Source organism: Oncorhynchus gorbuscha, linkage group LG09 (assembly GCF_021184085.1).
Source record: "Oncorhynchus gorbuscha isolate QuinsamMale2020 ecotype Even-year linkage group LG09, OgorEven_v1.0, whole genome shotgun sequence".
In the NCBI taxonomy this organism is placed as follows: Eukaryota; Metazoa; Chordata; class Actinopteri; order Salmoniformes; family Salmonidae; genus Oncorhynchus; species Oncorhynchus gorbuscha.
In genome coordinates this window covers 77,370,443-77,386,864 of record NC_060181.1, presented here as the reverse complement: position 1 = coordinate 77,386,864, position 16,422 = coordinate 77,370,443, and the positions used below count along the sequence as shown (strand labels likewise).

General features: G+C 44.3%; 1 protein-coding gene across 4 annotated transcripts in view; it reads left to right on the top strand.

Moving 5' to 3' along the window:
- Positions 1–16,422, top strand: part of LOC124044109 (mannosyl-oligosaccharide 1,2-alpha-mannosidase IB-like) — a 110,538-nt gene that overhangs the window by 36,721 nt on the left and 57,395 nt on the right. For all 4 annotated transcript variants that reach the window (XM_046363564.1, XM_046363567.1, XM_046363566.1 and 1 more), the window contains exon 5: positions 9,077–9,173. In XM_046363564.1, coding sequence (XP_046219520.1) covers positions 9,077–9,173 — 97 coding nt within the window. The remainder of the gene's footprint in view (positions 1–9,076; positions 9,174–16,422) is intronic.

Genomic DNA, 16,422 nt, shown 5'->3' with positions numbered 1-16,422 from the left:
CTAATTGGTAGTGGTGCTCGACCAGCCGGCAAAAGCCAACATCGTCACTGCACCTGTACATAGCCCATCTGTAAACAGCCCATCTATCTACCTACCTCATCCCCATACTGGTATTTATTTATTTATTTATTTTGCTCCTTTGCACCCCAGTATCTCTACCTGCACATTAATCTTCTGCCAATCTACTATTCCAGTGTTTAATTGCTATATTGTAATTACTTCGCCACCATGGCCTATTTATTTCCTTAACTTACCTCATTTGCACTGACTGTATATAGACTTTTTGTTTTCTTTTGTTCTACTGTATTATTGACTATGTTTTGTTTATTCCATGTGTAACTGTGTTGTTGTATGTGTCGAATTGCTACGCTTGATCTTGGCTAGGTCGCAGTTACAAATGAGAACTTGTTCTCAACTAGTCTACCTGGTTAAATAAAGGTTAAAAAAAACAAAATAATCCACGACAGAGAATGGTTGATTGTCAAGGGCAATGAATTACATTATCTTGGCGTGCGTTTGTGTTGTCCCACTGAAATGTTCTGACTCTTTCAAATGACTGCTCGACTTGATGACTGCTTGAGCTGCTATATTTTTCATGGCGTCATTACGTCATCTACCTACGTTATATAGGTATTCACGTCAGCTCTGACGTTGGTTTTGCGAATCGACGTTAAACTAGACATAGGGCCGATGCCAATGTTGGCATTTTTAGATATCTAAAAATATCTAAAAATTGAAAACAATTTATCCTTCATGGATTAGTGTGAGAGCAAGAAGAGGGGTAGAAATGGAGAGGTTTTGTCTTGGTTTCACATGTTTACTGGTTCATTTCTGCTGCCCCATAAAATGTCATGTTCTCCCCATTGTATAGTATTTCTACTTCCCTGACCCGGGCAATCTCGTCATTACGATGTAATATTCCATTTTAGTATCCTTCCAACTCAATCAGCTGTACTTGGAAATGGATTGTGATGTCCATTCCCTCTGTGTATGCATGCCTTTTGAAACTCTCAATGACAGGAGAACTCTCCAGTTCTGTGATTTGAACTATAGGCTTGTCAGGGAGCGTCTGTAAATGGACAGCCTGTAAATCCGTGGTCCTCACCCTTCCGTTAGGGACCGACTTAGCAGGGAGGGGGAGTGGAGTGTCTTTGTTCACTGTTGGCACGGCTCTCTGAGATCGATAGAGGTTGGGGTTTGGCCTGGGATACTGGGAACCCTGGGGGGAGAGGACTGGGGAGCACAGGGACCAGTTCAGTGCCATGATCATGGCTGAGCATATGCCCAGTATAGGGAGTGAGAAAGAAGGGGCAAGGGAGAGGGCATAGTGGTGCACACAGAAGTACTCAAGGTCAGAGAGACTGGGAGAGAAAGAGGCAAAATACCAGTTAATATTATCCATCCCAAAGAACAGTCACAGCAAGTTCAGGAGAATGTGCCAGAGGGAATAGGCAAAGTGATTTGAAGGCAAACGCTTCTCAACAAAGTGGTGACTCTCTAATATTGTACCACTACCCAAACTTGTTCACCTGACTGCCCTGTTTACTGGCTGTGATTGCTATTCTGACGGGTGTAATTCCTGAACTTGTTGTGCTTCCACATTAATTCATTGTGACTGGGTCTGAATCCACAATGAGTGTTCTAGGTGGCTAGATAGGTGTGAGAGCACCATATGTTACAATGGAGCAGCAGCTGTATCCTCTTTATTTGTTAGGACCCGACATTAAGAGCTGTTTAAGGGGCCTATCTGAGCTACTTTACTGTCTCCTTTTTAAAATCAGTTTGTCACTGGGTGTCATGAATGTATTTACAGTGGAGCGCAGATCTGTCACATTTTCACTGCCATTGTGTATCTTGTGAAGGGCCGTCCTTTAGAGCAGATAGGATCTGTTCGGGGGGGAGGATGGAGAGGTTTTTAAATCAATCAGGGTGACTCGAGGTTATCCAGGGCAGTACATTCATAACTCCAAACCTCCAAAGCACTGCAGCTCCCCTCGCCTCTCAAGCTAAGTTGATTTAAACAATGGCAGCAGCCTAGAAGAAATGGTCCTGCTCCCTCAGCAGCACTGTGACTCCCATGGATTTATGAATATTTGGCAGCAGGTGTGACTTACAGGGCATGGTGCGGTGGTGGGGGGTAGCTTCTGCTGTGTGAATCACCTGGTGGTGATGGTTGAGGGCAGGCTGTGTCCTGACAGACCCGGGCAGGATGTGGGACATAGGTGCCTGGTGGGCCAGAGTTTGGCTGTCATTGTGAAGGTCAGAGCAGAGCTCCAAGTAGGCAATGTTTCCCAGAACGGGAGACAGGAAGGCAGAGAGAGCACTGGCCAGCCGCACTGCGGACCTCTCAGTTTATAGGCTGTCCACCCACGTCCCTGTCCTCCTCCCTGGCCTGAGTTATGCAGGAACAGGAAATAGTTCAGTAAACAACCGCTTCTGGTCTAACCTGTGGGTGGGGGTGCAACTTAGATTGTTAGACATCATTCAACTGGGTTAAGGTAGGTCCTGTTCCGTCACACTGAGCCATACCCCCATCACCCTATCTATACCTGCTCTTGTCTTTTTCTGTTTCCGTCTGCTCTTGCAATCCCCCCCTCTTTCTATCCCTCTTCCTTTATTTTAATTTTATTTTTACTTTTATTTAACTAGGCAAGTCAGTTAAGAACAAATTCTTACTTTCAATGACGGCCTAGGAACAGTGGGTTGTTCAGGGGCAGAACGATAGATTTGTACCTTGTCAGCTCGGGAGTTTGAACTTGCAACCTTCCGGTTACTAGTCCAACACTCTAACCACTATGCTACCCTGCCGCCCCACTGCTTGGATACTTTTTCTGTAGTGCTCTTTTTGCGTGCTTCTCTCTTTCGGTCTCCCTCATCTCTCCCTTCCCTCTTTCTGTGCTTTGCACCAGTCCTGGCCTTGCTTCTCCAAGAAGTTGTCCAAGAGAAGTGATTTACTCTAAAAGGATGTCCCCCTCAAGGTTCTCTGCAATGTTGCGCTGTGGAAAAGTGATCAGCCAGGGAAATAATGTCTTCATGCAACACGCCCAAGACCTCAGCCCACAACAGGTAAAACATCAGGTATTTAGAACAAAAATCATATCACCAGAGCTCGCCGACTTGAAATGACAAGGTGACGTGTCCTTTAAGGCACAGATGATGAAATCCACCTTTCCTTCCACATCAGTGTGTACATATATCAGAACTGGTTATGAATCTGTCAGACATTCTCCAGAAATCTTAATAGTAATATCTGCTGTTTTCATCAGCTCCAAGAGCTGGATAGATATACACTTCTCAGTGATAATGGATGGACAGAGAGGGTGGAGTCCGTTCCAAGCCAAGGTCGAAGGTATCCTGGTGTGGATATTAACATTGCTTATGTTAACAATGTCAGCGCAAGACAAAAACCGCATAGCCTCTGCTAGACAAACCAAGATAATGATGGTTATTAAATAGATGCTTTTGTCCATTGTTACTTAGTTAACACAGCCTATATCCAGGATACACCGAGTGTACCAAACATTTGGATCACCTTCCTAATATTGAATTGCACCCCGTTTTGCCCTCAGAACAGCCTCAATTTGGTATGCTGGCCCATGTTGACACAATACTTCCCACAGTTTTGTCAAGTTGGCTGGATGTCCTTTGGGTGGTGGGCCATTCTTTATATACACAGGAAACTGTTGAGTGAAAACCCCAGCAGCATTGCAGTTCTTGACACTCTCAAACCTGTGCGTGTGGCACCTACTACCATACCCTGTTCAAAGGCACTTAAATCCTTTGTCTTGCCCATTCACCCTCTGAATGGCACACATACACAATCCATGTCTCAAGGCTTAAAAATCTTTCTTTAACCTGTCTCCTCCCATTCATCTACACTGATTTGAAGTGAATTTAACAAATGACATTAATAAGGGATCATAGCTTTCACCTGGTCAGGCAATGTCATGGAAAGGGCAAGTGTTCCTAATTATTTGTACACTTAGTGTATGTGTCCCTTGTGTGAATCGAGCCCACAAACTTGGTGTTGCAAGTTGCCATTTTTAAAACCAACATAGCCAGAACCACAAGGTTGACTGTGAGTTTCTTACACAGTTTGTGTGCTTGTCTTCATAATCTCTGTGGCGCGTGGGTTTCAGTTAACAGACACTGAGCACCCCACCGCAAGCTGTCATTTCCCTATGCTCCCTTCACCAAGCCCAGAGTTAGGCAGGCGGGATGGCTGCTAACCGACAAGCAGAACGCCTCCAACAGTCACTGGGAATAAAAGCCAAGAGTAGAGAAGTCCATTGGAGCACAAAATGAACATCAGGAGGATAAGGCACGCACTGACAGAGGGAGACTGAGGGATCTCAATGTGGTCTGTTTAACTACTAGACTGTTGGAGGGTGGCACTACACAGGATAGCTTTTATAGTGTGATGGTGGGAGAGATATGGGATGGGGCTAGATAGAAGTTGAATGTTTGAAAAAATTCTAATGTAAAAGGGTAGAACACAAGTTTTATTTTTTATTTTCTATGCCACACGTGAGGATGCCACTTCTCACGCCAACCGTTAGTTTTTTTGTTTATTAGACACTTGTTTTATTAGCAATTTTTTCTAAGTTGAAATTGCCATCAAACTGAAAGACTTAATGAGTCGAAATATACATGTACGATTCCATTGCTGATCACCTGCTAATCTCCTATCTGGTGTTCTCTCCACCTCACTCCACTGTCTACCTGGATCCATCTCTGATGCCTAATTCCCAGGATGAGCTCTGCTGGGACCGCAATAAATCAACTTGGCGTTGGACCTGGACACTACAGCTATCGAGCTTGCTCTTGACCCGCTCCACTACAGCCAGTCAGACTCCTTGCAGTCCCAAAGACACGCCTAAAAACAATGGGTGCCCAAGCATTCTGCTGTCTCGGCTCCCGGCTCTGGAACAAGCGCCCTCCCCACCACTGAATGCCCCAGACCACTAGAAATGTTGTTACTTCGAGTATAAATATCAAGTGTCTCCCATTGTGTACTTTGAGAGAGGATCAAGTCTCTTAATGCAGTGATGTCCCTGCCCCATTAGTGCTAGTCTGCCATGAGGAACCACTGAGTCCAGGCTGCATCACCACTTATGCTGGACAGAAGTGAACACACTAGAATAATGCCACATGGCATGTAGAAATGTTAATTTGCTCATTACTGTTCCCAAAACAATGTGAAGTACAGGCTAGAACACTACAATGCAAGAAGATACCGATGGAGGCTAACCTTCCTTGCTAGCGTACAGCAGAAGTCAACATCAATTCACTACCCTAGTACCTTGTTTGTGATAATATGCAAACCATAAATCAAAATATTGCTGAGTACTAAGCTGATTGTCACCAAAAACTGTTTATTCACTTCATCTCCTCCACCTCGCGTCTATCCCAGTCAAGATCATCTTTGCTCAAGCCTCGAACCGACTTTGTGTGAATGACATCAGTGGTCTTAAATAGACAGCGCACACTTTTATAAAATAAGTTATTGCTTCATCTTTGCAAATGTTTTTACCTTTACAATAAAATAAGTCCCAAATGGAAGGTAAACAGATGTTTTTCATCTGTAACCTCGTGAAATAAGCTAATAATTCAATGCATGCACACACTACTATTGAATTTGCATTCACCTGTATTGTGAATAGGCCTTGATTTTACCCAGTTTATCAATAGAGATTTACCATTCAAATAAATAAGTTATGTATACTAAATATAAATGCAAAATCCAGCAATTTCAAAGATTTTGCTAAGTTACTGTTCATATAAGGAAATCAGTCAATTAAAAATAAATTAGGCCCTAAACTATTCACATAACTAGGCGGGCACAGTCATGGGTGGGATTGGTATGGGCACAGGCCCACCGAATTGGGAGCCAGGCCCACCCACTGGGGAGCCAGGCCCACCCACTGGGGAGCCAGGCCCACCCACTGGGGAGGAAGGCCCACAAAAGGGCTTTATTACAGACAGATACTCCTCAGCACAGATTCACATGTGAAGAAGCTGGATGTGGAGGTCCTGGGCTGGCGCAGTTACGCATGGTCTGATGTTGTTGAACATACTGTCAAATTCTCTGGCAACAGCTCTGGTGGACATTCCTGCAGTCAACATGCCAATTGCATGCTCCCTCAATGTGACATCTGTGTCATTGTGTTGTGACACAAGTGCACATTTCAAAGTGGCCTTTTATTTTCCCTGACACAAGGTCCACCTGTGTAATGATCATGCTCTCTAATCAGCTTCTTGATATGCCACACATGTCAGGTGGATGGATTATTATGACAAAAGGTCAAATGCTCGCTAACAGTGATGTAAACACATTTGTGCACAAAATATGAGAGAAATAATATTTTTGTATATGGAATATTTCTGGGATCTTTTATTTCAGCTCATGAAACATGGGACCAGCACTTTCCATATATTTATGTTCAGTGTAGTTAGATTTGTTTTTTAAAAATGGTCAAATTGATTGTCTAAGTGATTCATTTAATGCATGCATTCATAAATGTCAAAGGAACTCAAAAGATCAGTCTGGATGAAGTGCCATTATGTGTCTTAGTACCCAGAATCCATCATAGACAAACTTCTCAACTTGGGATAGGGTTAATTATCAGGTATCCTATTGAAATAGTGAGTGCTTAGATTTAGAGGGTCTACACCAGAAGTTAATGGTTATCTGTAGGAGGAAGGTATATGGTGTGTGTGCAATTAAGCTTGGAATGTACTGAGTGTAGGGAAAGCGATCACATGTGGCAGCATTGATAAGGGGAAAGAGCCATGGATTAGTGATGAAGGGGGTCGAGGTCAGGTCACTTTAAGGGAGAAAAAAGTTTATGGCCGTATCACTTCGTTTCCTGTCTAGCAGTAAAGATAATGTTTGTTCAGGTGTGTAGGAGGAGACAGCATAGGAGAAAGGGTTAAATATCAGTGCTTGTGTGAACAATGTCTTTGTCTAATGCAGCTGTATTGACCCTCTGGGAAGAATAAACTTGGTTGAGTTTTTACTCTGAAAATTAGAACCTAATAGCTAATATGCCTTTTTTTGCCATGTTATCAATTTGGTATCAAGTATCGTGTTTCTAAACCTGGTATCAAATTCAGAATCCTGGTATCGTGACACCACTAGTTAGTAGAAGAGAAGAATCCGCAAATACAACTTAATTTATTATTATATTGTTTAATCCTGATGAGACAGTTTAAACCTTGCCATACTTAACACAGCTGGGAGCATGGCTAGCACTGTATTATTGCAGAGTGTATAATCTCTATTTGCTGATGAGCATTATTCCTCTCACTCATGTTGTGATTTGTGAATCCCTCAGTACTCCCATGGTCTCCGTGAAGAAGCTGAGGCATATCTAAGCTGGTGAAGAATGTGGACGTGTGAGAGCTGAAACCAGACAGAAACGGAGCCAACCAAAACCCTATCAAATTGAAATACTTGCCCTTGCCACATAAATGAACACATTACTCTCCTGGCCTGCATCCTAAATGGCACCCTTTACGGTGCACTACTTTTGACCTGGGCTCATCCACTATATAGTGAATAGGGAGCCGTGTTTGTATGTCTTCAGTGAACCTGACATTCAATATGTGCTCAGGGAGGTAACCTAACCTGTAGGCGCACCGTCTGTTGGAACGTTCCATACATTCACACATGAAGGGAGAATTTTTCATTGGCTATTGGATTTTAGATTCGACTCCGTACTACAGAAGTGACAGTCAATTAATGACTGGGATTTTAGGCTTTTAAGTGAGTTTCATGTTCATGAAATGTCCCATCAGTGTAGAATATGAATATTCTGTTTTTGTACGTCCTATATTCCTCAACAGATGGGCCAATCATTATTTGATAAACCGGCCAATTGGACATCTACCTGGTCGTCGGGAGCCAATGGTTAAATGGCTTTGTCCTGGTGTGTAAATGTAATTTATATTTATTCTCCTGCGTGTGGAGATGGCGTGCGTCATGGAACGTCACCAAGCCAAGAACACAAAACTCCCGGGTTTATTGGCTTGGCTCCCTCCCTCGCCCTAGTCTTGCTGTGAGGAGAGCTGGCTATGGCTGGTACAGGAGGAAAAGCTGTACTGGTTTTCAGACTGTTGCCATTACCGGCAGACAGAGAAGGACCAGGAGACGAAATGCTCTCCTCTGGGATAGCTGATCCCATCAGACTAGGGTGATGATTAATAAGACAAAGGGAAATTGGAAGTAGTGAGAATGCAGTAGAGCTTTGGGAAAGCGTGACTCTCTGCCCGTCAATAGTGTTGGCCTCACAGTTTCCCTTGGATGTGCATCTCGCGTCAGCATCACTGTCTCCAATGTCAAAACTTGTCTCACGATTCTGTCTCTTTCGCTCTTATCCTGCTCACCCTCTTTATTCTCTGTTTATTCTCAGTCCAGCTCTTACGGCTTCTCTTTTAAAGGTCATGTTAAGAATAAAGCAGGGTTTTTATCCACAAAGTCTAGTCAGTGCCTCCAGACAGCCAAGGAAAACAAAGCTTTGAGAGTGAAGTAGCCCCACGGCTACAATTTAACAATGTCTGAAGAGGAGTTACACGGCACGCATAAACACACATGCACACACACTCACACTGTCGTGTCCTGTCCACCCAGCCTTGTGGTGAGGGAGCTGCTGGGCAGTGACCTAGCAACCGAGTGACAGAACAGACAGGGTTAAGGCCACACCAGGAGCTGGAGCCCGGGGGGGGGTGTCAGGGGATTGAGTGGAGGTGGGGGCACTGGCTGAAAGGAGCACAGGGATGTCTCTCTTAGTATCATCATTGCCCAGAACAGAGGGCTAGGTGTTGTGCCGCCCTACACCCGGCGAGGCTGCAATGTTGGTGAAAAAAATATAAAGGATTGTGTGTGTGCATGCTAATCTCTGTTTTTTGTTCTATTATGAGTCATTTATTTGACTGTGATAAGCCTGTTGGAATGGTCTCTTCAACTGGTGGTATTAACTCTACTCCATAGTTCAAGATGTTACTGTTTTTGGGTACCAGCTCATTGTGTACCAGATGTTTTGTCTAACCCAGGCTGCTCGTGTGTATGTTGTAGATGATGAAGCATGCGTGGGACAGCTACAGACAGTACGGATGGGGACACAACGAGCTGAAACCTCTCGCTAAGAAAGGACATTCCACCAATATCTTTGGTAAGTGTCATGTCGCTATACACTACTACACGTACAGTACACACACACATTCACATTTCCTGTCCTTATACCCTGGTGTTTGGATGCATCATCCATGACCAGTGGGTCCCACGAAACCCAGTTTCTCACTCCACCAGTTTCTGCCAGGGTTGTTGCTGCTGTTACTGTTCAGCTCTGCAGCTACCTACTGCGGTAAAGCAGGTCAGACAACTGCGGCTCATATTTATGCGTGTGTACTGTGTATGTATGTGTGAGCGCACTCATGCGTGTTCTGTGTGGAAAGTTTTAATATTCAGTGGATCAAATTGTTTATAAGCTCTTGTGGTATTTGATGAGCTGCTGTTAAATGGTAGATGAGCTGCAGTACTGTGGTCTGTCTCCCGGTTCTCTAAATTCCTGTGAAATTCCTTCTATGCTCGCTTTGAGGCAAGCAACACTGAACCATGCATGAGAGAAGCAGCTTTTCCAGACGACTGTGATCTCGCACTCCATAGCCGATGTGAGTAAGACCTTTAAACAGGGTAACTGGTAACAAGACCGCAGGGACAGATGGCAAAGGGGGATACCCAGTTGTACAACTGAAATGTGCCTTCCTTGTTTAACCTTTTGCGTGTAGGGGGCAGTATTTTCGTTTTTGGCTTAAAAACGTACCCATTTGAAACTGCCTATTTCTCAGCCCCAGAAACTAGAATATGCATATAATTGTCAGATTAGGATAGAAAAAACTCTAAAGTTTCCAAAACTGTAAAAATATTGTCTGAGTATAACAGAACTGATATTGCAGGCGAAAGCCTGAGGAAAATCCAATCAGGAAGTGCCTCTTATTTTGAAACCCCTCTGTTCCTATGCATGCCTATCCTCCATTTGAAGGGATATCAACCAGATTTCTTTTTCTATTGCTTCCCTAAGGTGTCAAGTCTTTAGACATAGTTTCAGGCTTTTCTTTTGAAAAATGAGTGTGAAAGATCACATTGCGAAAGTGGATAGATGGGGTCTCTCAGAGTGAGTTTTGCGCAACTGAGTAAAGCGGCCATTGTTTCTCCCGCTGTTATTGAATAACCTACACACCCGGTTGATATATTATCGAACATATATTTTAAAAACAACCTGAGGATTGATTATAAAAAAACGTTGGACATGTTTCTGTGGATATTATTTGGAATATACGTCTGCGTTGTCGTGACCGCTCTTTCCTGTGGATTTCTGAACATAATGCGACAAACAAACAGAGGTATTTTGGGTATGAAAATAATCTTTATGGAACAAAAGGAACATTTGTTGTGTAACTGGGAGTCTCGTGAGTGAAAACATCCGAAGATCATCAACTATTAATTTGATTGCTTTTCTGATTTTCGTGACCTAGCTACTTAATGCTTAATGTACATAATGTTATGCTATGCTATCGATAAACTTACACAAACGCTTGGATTGCTTTAGCTGTAAAGCATTATTTCAAAATCTGAGACGACAGGTGGATTAACAAATGCCTAAGCTGTGTTTTGCAATATTGCACTTGTGATTTCATGAATATGAATATTTTTTTGTAATATTATTTGACTGTGGCGCTATGCTATTCAGCGTTTGCTGATGACAATAATCCCGCTACCGGGATGTGTAGCGTCCAACAAGTTAACCCAACCCCTCTGAATCATTGATGACCATGACGAATACTCAAAGCATACACTGACCAGCTGGCAGGTGTCTTCACTGACATTTTCAACCTTTCCCTGACCCAGTCTGTAATACCTACATGTTTCAAGCAGACCACCATATTCCCTGTGACAAAGAACAACAAGGTAACCTGTCTAAATGACGATCTCCCCATAGCACTCACATCTGTAGCCATGAAATGCTTTGAAATACTGGTCATGGCTCACATCAACACCATCGTAGACACCCTGGAACCACTCCAATTCGTATACCGCCCCAGCAGATCCACAGATGATGCAACCTCTATTGCACTCCACACTGTTCTCTCCAACCTGAACAGCTTCTATCCCCCAAGCCATGAGACTGCTAAATAATTAGTCTGGGTAGCTATGGGTTAAAGACCCTGAACAGTCGTTCTGAAAACTACTTTTTCTCTCATGGCTAACTACCAGCAAGTTTGAAAAGATTGGCTGAGTCGCCTGGACTGACAGCTCTTTCAAATGACTATGTCAAGCAACTTGGATGCAGTGCTGCAGTAAAATCATCTCAATGAAATTTGGTGATTCACAAAGCAACTCTAACAACATTGAAATTGCATCAATGATATTAAATCATTTTAATACATTTCCTGTTTGGCATGTCTCTTGTGATGCAGTTCAATGCAGCACTTGACAACTGCGTCAGATTTCAATGCCCCCTGCCTTTGTTCCATGCTAGCTGAGGACCTAGCTAGACAGTAACTAATTAACACCTGACACAGATGAAAGGGGAAACAAGTATTTTTGCCATAGATTAATTAGGTAAACTTGTAAATTATATTTGCTGACACCCTACGGTAAAATCTTGGCACCAGTAGAGTAGCTATAAACCACTGCCCTCTGCAAATACTCCTTCTCCGATGTTGGTAACAAGGCGGTACTTATTTAAATTAGGTAAGAGAATATGTTACCGTTGGTGTATAAATCCCCTAGAGTCGATTAACGCACCGATGCGTCAACCTAACTAACATAATACAAAAGTCTGGTATTTTTATTTATTTTAAAATCAGTTTAAGCTAGAGCTGTTTTTTTGCATTGGATGTGTCTCAATCCACTGCTGTCGCACTTCTGCATCTGCAGTGCAAGGTGGCAGAGCTAGAGTGGTGTTTGTCAGACTATGTTTGTCAGACCATGAGACATCCCGTCTTCTCACAAACATCTGTGGCGTCCGAATGGTTTGACCTACAAACTATTTTGACCACTCTGTGTTCCCCCTTTCTATATTCTATTACTTGGGTGGCTGGAGTCTGACATTTTTTAGGGCCTCATCAATCTACACACAATACCACATAATGAGAAAGTGAAAACGGGTATTAAAAATAAAATGTATACCTTATTTACATAAGTACTCAGACCCTTTGCTATGAGACTCGAAATTGAGCTCAGGTGTGCATCCTGTTTACATTGATCATCCTTGATGTTTCTATAACTTGATTTGAGTCCACCTGTGGTAAATTCAATTGATTGGACATGATTTGGAATGGCGCACACTTGTCTATATAAAGTCCCACAGTTGACATTGCATGTCAATTTAAAAACCAAGCTATGACTTCGAATGAATTATCCGGAGAGCTTTGATAGGATTGTGTCGAGGCACAGATCTGGGGAAGGGTACCAAAAAATGTCTTCAGAATTTAAGGTCCCAAAGCACACTGTGGCCTCCATTCTTAAATGGACGAAGTTCGGAACCACTTCTTACTAGAGCTGTCCGCCCAGCCAAACTGAGCAGTTGGGGGAGAAGGGCCTTGGTCAGGGAGGTGACCAAGAACCAGATGTTCACTCTGACAGAGCTCCAGAGTTCCTCTGTGGAGATGGATGAACCTTCCAGAATGACAACCATCTCTGCAATACTCCACCAAATCAGGCCTTCATGGTAGTGGTCAGAAGGAAGCCACTCCTCAGTAAAAGGCGCAATACAGCCCGCTTGGATTTTGCCAAAAGGCACCTAAGATTATCTGGTCTGATGAAACCAAGATTGAACTCTTTGGCCTGCATCTCAAGTGTCACGTCTGGAGGAAACCTGGCACCATCCCTACGGTGAAGCATGGTGGTGGTGGCAGCATCATGCTGTGCGGTTGTTTTTCAGGGGCAAGGACTGGGGAAACTAGTCAAGATCAAGGTAAAGATGAATGGAGAAAAGTACCGATATCCTTGATGAAAACCTGCTCAGGACCTCAGACTGGGGCGAAGGTTCACCATGAACCAGATCAAACATCTCTGGAGTGACCTAAAAATAGCTGTGCAGCAACTCTCCCCAACCATGCTGACAGAGCTTGAGATATCTGCCAAGAAGAATGGGATAAACTACAGGTGTGCAAAGATTGTAGAGTCATATCCAAGCAGACTCTAGTTTGTAATTGCTGCCAAAAGTGCCTCCCGAGTGCTCCCAAGTGGAGCAGTGGTCTCAGGCACTGCATCTCAGTGCAAGAGGCATCTCTACAGTCCCTGGTTTCATTCCAGGTTGTATCACATGTTTGGGAGTCCCATAGGGCGGTGCACAATTGGCCCAACGTTGTCCAGGTAGGACAATAAGGTAGGACATTGTAAATAAGAATTTGTTCTTTACTGATCTGCCTAGTTAAATAAAGGTTGTATTGAACTTTTTTGTTAAGTACTGAGTAAAGGGTCTGAATACCTAAGTAAATGATATATACACTGCTCAAAAAAATAAAGGGAACACTTAAACGACACAATGTAACTCTAATTCAATCACACTTCTGTGAAATCAATCTGTCCACTTAGGAAGCAACACTGATTGACAATAAATTTCACATGCTGTTGTGCAAATGGAATAGATAACAGGTGGAAATTATAGGCATTTAGCAAGACACCCCCAGTAAAGGAGTGGTTCTGCAGGGGGGACCACAGACCACTTCTCAGTTCCTATGCTTCCTGGCTGATGTTTTGGTCACTTTGGAATGCTGGCGGTGCTTTCACTCTAGTGGTAGCATGAGACGGAGTCTACAACCCACACAAGTGGCTCAGGTAGTGCAGCTCATCCAGGATGGCACATCAATGCGAGCTGTGGCAAGGTTTGCTGTGTCTGTCAGTAGTGTCCAGAGCATGGAGGCGCTACCAGGAGACAGGCCAGTGCATCAGGAGACATGGAGGAGGCCGTAGGAGGGCAACAACCCAGCAGCAGGACCGCTACCTCCGCCTTTGTGCAAGGAGGAGAAGGAGGAGCACTGCCAGAGCCCTGCAAAATGACCTCCAGCAGGCCACAAATGTGCATGTATCTGCTCAAACGGTCAGAAACAGACTCTATGAGGGTGGTATGAGGGCCCAACATCCACAGGTGGGGTTTGTGCTTACAGCTCAACACCATGCAGGACATTTGGCATTTGCCAGAGAACACCAAGATTGGCAATTTCGCCACTGGCGCCCTGTGCTCTTCACAGATGAAAGTAGGTTCACACTGAGCACATGTGACAGAGTCTGGAGACGCCGTGGAGAACGTTCTGCTGCCTGCAACATCCTCCAGCATGACCGGTTTGGCAGTGGGTCAGTCATGGTGTGGGGTGGCATTTCTTTGGGGGGCCACACAGCCCTCCATGTGCTCGCCAGTGGTAGCCTGACTACCATTAGTCACTGAGATGAGATCCTCAGACCCCATGTGAGACCATATGCTGGAGCGGTTGGCCCTGGGTTCCTCCTAATGCAAGACAATGCTAGACCTCATGTGGCTGGAGTGTCAGCAGTTCCTGCAAGAGGAAGGCATTGATGCTATGGACTGGCCCGCCCGTTCCCCAGACCTGAATTCAATTGAGCACATCTGGGACATCATGTCTCGCTCCATCCACCAACGCCACGTAGCACCACAGACTGTCCAGAAGTTGGCGGATGCTTTAGTCCAGGTCTGGGAGGAGATCCCTCAGGAGACCATCCGCCACCTCATCAGGAGCATGCCCAGGCGTTGTAGGGAGGTCATACAGGCACGTGGAGGCCACACACACTACTGAGCCTCATTTTGACTTGTTTTAAGGACATTACATCAAAGTTGGATCAGCCTGTAGTGTGGTTTTCCACTTTAATTTTGAGCGTGACTCCAAATCCGGACCTCCATGGGTGGATAAATTTGATTTCCATGGATAATTTTTGTGTTATTCTGTTGTCAGCACATTCCACTGTGTAAAGAAAAAAGTATTTAATAAGAATATTTCATTCATTCAGATCTAGGATGTGTTATTTTAGTGTTCCTTTAATTATATATATATATATTTTTTTTTAAATATATTTTTATGATATATTTTCTTTACCCCGCTTTCTCCCCAATTTGGTGGTATCCAATTGTTTTAGTAGCTACTATCTTGTCTCATAGCTACTAACTCCCGTACGGGCTCGGGAGAGACGAAGGTTGAAAGTCATGTGTCCTCCGATACACAACCCAACCAAGCCGCACTGCTTCTTAACACAGTGCGCATCCAACCTGGAAGCCAGCCACACAATGTGTCGGAGGAAACACCTGCACCTGGCGACCTTGGTTAGCGCGCACTGCGCCCGGCCCGCCACAGGAGTCGCTGGTGCGCGATGAGACAAGGATATCCCTACCGGCCAACCCCTCCCTAACCCGGACGACGCTAGTCAATTGTGCGTCGCCCCACGGACCTCCCGGTCGCGGCCGGTTACGACAGAGCCTGGGCGCGAACCCAGAGTCTCTGGTGGCACAGCTGGCGCTGCAGTACAGCGCCCTTAACCACTGCGCCACCTGGGAGGCCAGTAAATTATATTTTTTATTTTTTATAAATTACAAAAATTGTAAGTCTGTTTTATCTTGTCATTGTGTGTAGATTTATTTTAGAATAAGGATGCAACATAACAAAATGTGTAAGAAGTCGAGGGGTCTGAATATACATACATGCACACACACGCACACACAATGACCTCGTACTCTTGCACGTCAACTCGATACTGGTACCCGTGTATATAGCTATCGTTACTCATTGTGGATTTATTCCACGTGGTATGATGATGTGGTTTAACCTACTTGTGGGTGGTTAACTGACTTCTTTTAGGAGCAGTGTCATCCCTCTGGTCAGTCCATAGTCATATCCCTCACTGTCTGGCCCACTCACTCACATAATGGGATCATAGTCTGTCAGTCCCATCGACCTGAGCATGGATTCGGTTGGAAAGTGTTTGACCTGTAATTGTGGTCATTCATCGGTCACAGGGAGCAGAGCGGCGAAAGAAGGTCGTTCTGTTTACTGTGGAGGGTGGAGAGCAGACTGACAAGGCTCTAATCTTTAAACACACTGACGGATTCTCTGGTGTTTACAGGAAACTGCTCTCTGGGGAGCACAGGGTCGGGTTACATTGATCTGCACTGTAAACTGGACTGAAAGCCACACCACTGGCCAAGCAGTCCCACGGCAGGGCCAGGCCAGGCAAATAATACACACAATGTAATAACCACCTCAGGTTTATCAACATTAACGGCATTGATGTGGTCGTATAAAGACATTTTTTTTAATCAAGTAACGTTTATGGTGACATTTGACTCCAATTGGATTGGGAGTGTTTTCAGTGCACTTAGGATCTCCTAGCTCATCTATGCAGTCCTT